The sequence below is a fragment of the Magnolia sinica genome, chromosome 9 (assembly GCF_029962835.1).
Source record: "Magnolia sinica isolate HGM2019 chromosome 9, MsV1, whole genome shotgun sequence".
NCBI classification, from domain to species: domain Eukaryota; kingdom Viridiplantae; phylum Streptophyta; class Magnoliopsida; order Magnoliales; family Magnoliaceae; genus Magnolia; species Magnolia sinica.
Window position 1 is genome coordinate 2,449,903 of NC_080581.1, and position 7,977 is coordinate 2,457,879.

Genomic DNA, 7,977 nt, shown 5'->3' on the forward strand with positions numbered 1-7,977 from the left:
ATAAAATTGTTTTAAAGACTTGACAGTAAAAGAAGAATCATTTTGAGAGGTTTTCCAGTACACATCCTTATTCATTGCGACAGGAATACACTGAGACTTTAGCCTTTGGATCTGGGTTCATCTTTCAATAAGCCAGACCGTTTATATGATGGTCCTAGGTCCTCCTCTTCGATTGGGGTAGACAGAAATAAAAAATAAAAATAAATAACTCTTTATGTTGTAAAATAACAAACCTTCCATCATTCGACTCTTCCTTTGAATATGAAAGTTTTCTTAATCTTTAAATAATCAAAGGATTAAGATATTCTAATTTGAGGGTTACTTTTGGTATCCCCATTCTTAGTGTGATAAACGGGTTGGGTCATTGAAAAGAACCCCGATGCAACTGCTAATGTCCCAATATATCATATTGCAATACATTCCAACATATTCTAGGAAACATCTCTACATCCATGAAAATGGGGTATAGAGAAGCCATCTAATAAAAAATATCAAAAAGGTGGTGCATCCCTTCTAGGGATATGATCCACTTGGCAGAACCCAAAGATCTTTTTATTTATTTATTTTTTTATTTTTTTGTGTGTTTTCTGTTTGCTTCTCTAATTAATCCTACCACAATGAACTAATGCCTGATGAATGGATAAATACAATTTAACAATTCCCTAAGTATGCAAAAATGATTATTTGATCAACATTAAGCAGAAGAGATGGCATTATACAATGTTAATTCACTCTTCTTTCGTCTGATTCTATCAATTTGAGAAGTCACCTGTGGATTTCAGCTAATCAACGTTGTGGAATCCTGGAAGAAGGGAGGTCACAAAGCCGACAACAATCATCTGGATCTCCTTGGCGATTCCCCACCAATTGACGCCATCCCTTCTACCGGGTTCTGGAGGGTTCTCATTCTCGACTGGCTGGTTTGCATTGTCAGGTAGCTGATTCTCATTCTCCACTCCGGGTTGTCCCTCTGCAAAAGATGAATAGGCATGAGAATGGGAAATATTTGGAGTTGAGCTTATTATAAATCAGAAACAAGGCTAATTCTCAGAAAGAAGCAATCCTTCCTTTGACTTAGGAGAGACGGTCCAATGCTCGTGCCAAGATTTTGTGCACTATGCTCAGGTTAACAAAAAAGAGACAGTCCAATGCTCATGCCGAGATTTTGTGCACAATGCTCAGGTTTACAGTTTGTACAAGTGCAACCCATAGTTCATCTAATTTTTCTTCCCACCGTGGATGGCAAGGCACAAAAAATCTTGCAAATGAGACAATACTAACACTTCAATTGCTGGCCAGCAAATAGATGGTTTATAAAGAAAATGTAGCAAAGGTCTACATTCAACCAAGAAAAGGCCAAATATTTTGATGGCTATGACCATCCAGTCTGCAGATTTCTTGTGCATGGGCCATCAACAGTGTGCTAATGGTGTGCCAAGAACTAACAGGACATTTGATGAGGAAAAAGGTGGAGGGGAAGGCAAACATTTAGGCATGACAGGAATCACCAGGAAGCTAACCAGTAGGGGCTGAGGCTGGGTCTAAGACTATAAGCCGAGTGAAATCAAAATCCTAAATAGGCCTATGACCATTTCAAAATCTGGGCTCAAACCTCACTGAGACAGGTTCATTGACAGCCCTACTACGGTCATGGGTCTCGTGGGGCTTTACAAGAGGCAGCAGTTAGTAGGTGCTTGTGTGCAAGCAGGTGCAGCAACAAGAAGAACTGTGCATTCAAAATGATATCTTATGAGTCTGCCTACAAGCTAGTTGATCCCAAGCCCAGGTTCATGAGAGGGGATGACGTTAGGTAGGTGCAAAGATGGCTTTACAACTTTTGCCCAGCAATCATGATTGGCAAAACAAGATCCGTGAAGCCAACTCCAAAAACCCAGGACAAGGTTACGATGGACATCAGAAGAAATTCTATACCATGGAACTGTCAAGTTGACATTTTTCAATGAGAATAACTTTCTTTCTTGTCCTTTTTAAAGATTAGAAAGCTTTATTCAGAAGAACCAAGCGAAAGAAAACAGGAACAAAACAGAAACACCAAGACAAAAATCAAAGAAAGCAGCCAATGAACCAGTGGCAAAGAGGCCCAAACAACAGCCCCAGGACCACATTTGTGTACGTGTAGAGTGGTGATCTGCGATAGATCTGCATGTAGCATGTTGTTCTATAGCACATATGTCTGCAGGAGGGAGGGAGGGAGGGAGGGAGGAAGGGTACCGGGCTGAGCAGCATTCTCATCCTCTGGCCTAACGGCAGGACCATTCTCTGCCCTGGCAGCAGCTTGTGGTTGTGGAGGTGCTCCTGCCCTGTGCATGCCTTGTGAAAGCCATCTAATAAGAGGTGTGAGAGCTCCAGTCTGATACCTATCAAAACCACGATGTCAAAGGAAGAGGAACATAATGATGCATGAAATAAGCTGTCCATTAAACAACAATGCACTAAGATGACTAAGAAAAGGGGCAAAGCTGAATTCATCAGAAGAAAACCATCATAACAAAATCCAAGAAATCCAATCTTCATCATTTAACTGGATTTTTTTTAAAATTTTTATTTTTTGGGTTAGGCAAGCAAGGTTCAAACCCACGACCTCAATGTTTGAAACACTACCTACCACTGAGGTCCAACCCTCATTTAACTGGAATATTATTAAGGGAAATTTCTCAAAAACAAAAGTATTCACAGATTACCAAAACCGAGCTTAAAAGGAGGAAAATATATGATTGACTGCTTACAGATAAACAAATGAAGCAAAGAACAGAAGAAGGATGAGCCTTTGTCTCGATCCATCTTGGTTGAAGACAAAGACTACAGCTGCAAGCTTTAGAATGAGCAACAAGTCGAGCTGAAACCCAAACTGAAATCTCCTCACAACTACTTGTCTTTGCGGTGCATGCTGTTGCCTTCCTTCTTGCCCATGCTCCTCGCCAACAGCTCCCTCAGCAGGATTTGGCCTTCTGATGGAACACATGTAACAATTGCAAAGGAAACAGCACATAAGTTTCACATTTAATGAAATTATAAGCTTCAAGTCTATTTTTCTATATAAACAACTTCTACACGAATTGTTAAGCAATTGATGTAAGGCTTGAAGAACTGAATTACTTTTATCATTAGGCATCATCATCATTATCCGTGCCTCATCCCAACTATAACGGGAGTCGGCTACACAAATCATGTTTTGCCATTCCACCCTGTCAAGGGTCATTACTTCAATTAGACTAGAGGTGATCAAGTCTTTTCTTACTACCTCCACCCATGTCCCTATGGACCTTCCCCATGCACTAAGTCATTCCTCTAACTGAGACAATACTAGGTCTCCGTTGCACATGACCAAACGATCTAAATCTACTTCCCCTGATCTTATTACCTACTAATGCTACTCGTAAGCTCCCTCAAATGCATTCATTTCTAATTCTATCCTCCCCAGATCTCAACATCCTCATTTCAGCTAAACATGACTCATCCTATGAACATGTCATTCCACAATTGCATTACTTCTATGCTAGTTAATTTTATTTTTTTTCCATTTATACAAATTTATCGATTATTTTGAATGTTCTTGAAATCCAGGTCCCATGGCACTCCTGAAAAGACCAGGATTACATCTGGCTATTATCAATCTCTTTTTAAAATATGAAAGAAATAGCATGGAGCAGTTTCAGAGTGCGACTCCCCTGGAGATCAAAAGCAGTAAAACATGCCCCCACTAGCTCTATGGTCAGATTGTTACTCAACCATTGACTCATCTCATTGCTCCCAACTCGGTTTCAGACAATATTTAGAACCACGTGAAATTCTCACTAAGATTTGGACACCCCGAATACATTTAAGTCGTTTCCCTCAACTCTAAGATCATAGTTAACTAGAAGCTTAGAATTTGGGACATACTTAAACAAATACAATAGCACAGCCCCCTTGGGTCGCATATGATCGCATATGCCATTTGGCAACAATGTCGTCAACCAAATCTCTTGGAAAAGAAATCCCCATCCTATTTAGATCAAGATAGATGCAAAATTACTGCATCCATTTTATCTAGTATTCTACTTCCTTCTTCTTTTTTTTCTTTAGATAGGTCATATTCAACAATTTCATCAATAAAAGAGACTTTCTGCAATATAAACAGGGGCATGATGTAGTCAGGTTATAACTTGTTTCACATCACCTCAAAAAAAAAAGAAAAAAAAGTTTCACATCATAACATGCTGATGATCACAGTTTATAACATCTGGTACTGTGACTGATGAGCAATCCATAGACGTAATTCTAAATCCTTATTTTCATAGGATCACTAGACAAATAAATAAATGAAGGGTAGACAAAGCCAAATGATTCATCGGTAATAATGGAAGAAAACTTCACAGGATGAAGTCCCAAACGACCGCTTAAGAAAACCTGGAAGAAAAAAAAACTTACGTAGGCACATTGTAGGTTAGGGGGATAAGGGTGTTGGAAGTCAGTCCAGCCATCGGCCCCATGAAAGGAAGAACAGGAACAGCATAAATTCCTCCACCACGATTATTCTGTTCCTGATTTTGCGAAGGGATAAACCCTGGCACGAGCATAGGGTACATGATTGGAAGCATCTGGAGGTCCACATCAGGAAAAGCTGGGAAACCAGAAAACGTGGGTACCTGAAATAACAAGTCCTACCATCTTTTACTGTGTATAGACTTAGGAAAACACAAATGATTTGCGTATCTGTAATAAAGAAACAAAAATTTGCTGATAACTGCCTTATATCTCATTGTCGTTTGGTAACCCGATAAAGGAGGAACACAAATTCGGGAACTTGAAAAGCACTGGCAAGAGAACAGTCAGGCAATCATTTGAACAATATTGCACAGCAAACTCATTTTGGGTTTTCACAGATGGTTTCCACAATTTCATACTGGGAACTCATGCCAGTTTCTAAAAATTCTTACCCACTGGTTCTGGCAAAGCATTGTACATTTCCTCTTGTTCAAAACCCATATCTCCAAAACACAATTCATGAAGTGAAAAACATAAAAGACTACCTTCAGTTGTGCAGGAGAAACAGAAAAATGCAAGGGTAGACAACAGTGTCTGCTACACTACAAGGGTCTGGTAGCAACTATCAAACATCCACCATATGCGTGGAATAAAAAGCACGGATCCAAGGGTAGCAAATGTATCCCCTACATGTAAAGGAGTGCAGCAACCAGTGACCCATCCATAGTACAAGTAGCATACATGTACATCAATCCAGACCATGCAAATCATGGAGCACAGTCTAGAAGTCCAACTGATCAGGCGAACTACCTCCGGTGGGGCGAAGGGGCACCAAACTAAGGGCCTGTTTGGATGCCTGTAACTTTTCTAAAATGTAAGTAAGTCACAGGTGACTTTATTACAGTTGGCATTTGGGGGAGGAAAGTCACATGTGACTTTCTCTCAACCTATAACTAAGTTACAGGAGAAAGAATCGAAAATCTTACAGGCGCTGGAGTCGTTTTTCAAGTCACCTGTAACTAAGTTACAAGTAACGGTTGAAAATTTTGAAATGAAAATCGTTAGGAAGAATCGCACCTGCATCCGTTTCCCTCTCTCAAGTCTCCTTCTCCCTCTCTCAGTCTACTTCTCCCTCTCCCATCGAGCTTCCGCAAGGTACGAACCCCTTTTCTCTCTTTTGCGTTTTCCTTTCTTTCCTTTCTTTCCTTTTTTTTTTTTTTTTTTTCCTTTCTTCTTCTGCGTTGCTGGAGGCAGTTTGGTGAGGTGGCGTGGATAACGCAGATGATCTGTGGGGCCCACCATATTGTGTTTGTTTTATCCATGCCGTCCATCCATTCTTTTGGATCGTTTTAGGGCTTGATTCCAAAAACGAGGGATATCTAAATCTCAGGTGGACCACACCACCGAAAACAATAATGATTAAAAATCCACCATTAAAAAACTACTAGGGCCCACTGTAATGTTTGTTTCACATCCAAGCTGTTGATTAGGTCATAAGAACCTGGATGAAGGGAACAAAACAAATATCAGTTTGATCAAAAACATTGGTGGCCCACCAAAAGTTTTTAATGGTGGGTGTTCAATCAACATTGTTTCCAGTGATGTGGTCCACCCGAAATTTTAATGTACCTTATTTTTGGGCTGATGACTTAAAATTTTCTGGAATAATGGATAGATGGTATGGATGAAACAAATACATCATAGTGTGCCCACATAACACGTCACATAGGCTTCATGACTTCTGTTGTTTTTTTTATTTATTTGGTATTGATCCGAAGATCTGGGTCTATTGATATTGTTGTAATGAATTTCTTTTTCATGTTCTTCTTTTCTTTTTCTTTTTAAAAATAAGGATCTATTTTTCAGTTTCCATTTGTGGGTTCTTATGTTTTAAGATTGATGTTCTTGTTTCTTTCCACTTCTTGGGTAAGGAATGATAGGATTGCTGTTATTTGTTATTTGTTTTTTACTTTCTTTCCCTTAAAGCATTGTAAACATATCTTGTGAAGAAAATGAATTTTTTTGCTTGGATATGTTACCTCAAGTTTTTTGCCCACATTACTAACATTTTGAAAACATGGGCCCACTTTTATGGCCCTCCTGTTGATTAGTTTAGCATAAGAAAAGGCCAAACTATTCATTTACATGAGCTTAATAAAATGGAATAATGTTATCTCGATCTTTTTTATGTGTCAATCTAATTTTTCAACAATTCTCTATTTCAACTCTATCTAGTGTGAATATCCGACTTATTACCTGTAACAAAGTTACAGGTTATCCAAACACAAAAACAAAGTTACCTGTAAGTAAGTTACAACTTACATCCAAACAGGATTACCTGTAACTTACTTGTACCTGTAAGTAAGTTACATGTAACTTTCTTACAACTTAGAAAAGTTACAGGCATCCAAACAGGCCCTAACAGTAACCAAAAAACAAAAATTGATGATTAACGTCCATTCAATCCATTTGATTTTCAGCTATGCTCCAATGCACAATTAAACCCACAGCTTGGACCCATCCAAGTACATGTGGCATGCATGTACTTGTAGTGACCAATCCAAAGTACAGGTAGCATACATGCACATCAATCCATACCATGCAAATGATCCATACTGTGCAAATGAGGTCCCAACTTCAGACGAAACAAGGTCCAGAAGTCACACAATCAGACCCACGACTTAGACCGCCCGGATCAACATAGGTGCATGCTATTTATACCTTTGATGAATTGACACTGCTCCCTTAACATTGTAGCAAACTCACACCATACTCTAGCTCCAAAACCCAAGCTTCCACACAAGAAGGAAGGGACTTCGTGAATGAAATCTCAAAACCACAAATCCAACCCTAATTCATTGAATTCAAAAAACCAAATGATAGAGGGCTATAATCATCAGTTTATAGGAGTGTAGCAGTCCCGCTACCTCAGCGGTTTAGCTATCACTGTATTTCTCTTTATCTATTAATATAATTTGTGATCTTTCAAAAAAAAAATGCTAAACAAAAACCCAAAGCACGGATCTGGTCCCACTAGGGGTTGGGACATGCCGACACGTGTCAGCCACGTGCCTCACACGCATGCCCCCAACATCCTAACCCTGGAAACTGATAATTGGAGAGGCGAAAACGACTATAATAATAACGAAATTTAAACCCGAGAGCAAGAAACAAATAGAGATCAAGTACCTGGGATTGCTTGAGATTCTCATCTGATGATTTGGGAATCGAAGACTGGGGGATTTCAGCTGCTTCCGCCATTGCAGAATTTCGGGATCGAAGTTTCAAAAGCTCACGGCTTGAGAACGAAAGGGCTTGAAACCCCGACTCGCATGACCCGTTTACATTTCGGGATCCCCTCTCCAAGCGACACGTGGCGGGAACAGAATGGCAGACGGACGCGAGTTGCCTTTGCCCCCGCCAACAAGCTATGTGGGCTAACCGTAATGTCTGTGAATAATCCACTCCGTCCATCAGTTTCGCCACCTC

At 39.8% G+C, this 7,977-nt stretch overlaps 1 protein-coding gene across 2 annotated transcripts; it reads right to left on the bottom strand.

Moving 5' to 3' along the window:
• Window positions 1-669: 669 nt before the first annotated feature.
• LOC131256647 (uncharacterized) lies at window positions 670-7,977 on the bottom strand. Of its 2 annotated transcripts, none has more exons than XM_058257599.1 (5): window positions 7,678-7,977; window positions 4,432-4,649; window positions 2,748-2,966; window positions 2,233-2,378; window positions 670-970 (listed from the first exon to the last, which is right to left on the bottom strand). In XM_058257599.1, exons 1-5 carry the CDS (start codon window positions 7,960-7,962, stop codon window positions 783-785), a joined length of 1,056 nt encoding a protein of 351 aa, XP_058113582.1. In that variant the 5' UTR covers window positions 7,963-7,977; the 3' UTR covers window positions 670-782. The 2 variants fall into 2 exon arrangements, with proteins under 2 accessions (XP_058113582.1, XP_058113581.1); XM_058257598.1 differs by having other exon boundaries at window positions 2,748-2,969.

Excerpts from the sequence above, each read along its gene's own strand:
- LOC131256647 (XM_058257598.1), bottom strand. The coding sequence starts at position 7,962 with ATGGACGGAGTGGATTATTCACAGACATTACGGTTAGCCCACATAGCT. Across the intron at positions 4,650-7,677 it reads AGAATCTCAAGCAATCCCAG|GTACCCACGTTTTCTGGTTT; the intron begins GTACTTGATCTC and ends TTGTTATTTCAG. Across the intron at positions 971-2,232 it reads TGAGAATGCTGCTCAGCCCG|AGGGACAACCCGGAGTGGAG; the intron begins GTACCCTTCCTC and ends CATCTTTTGCAG.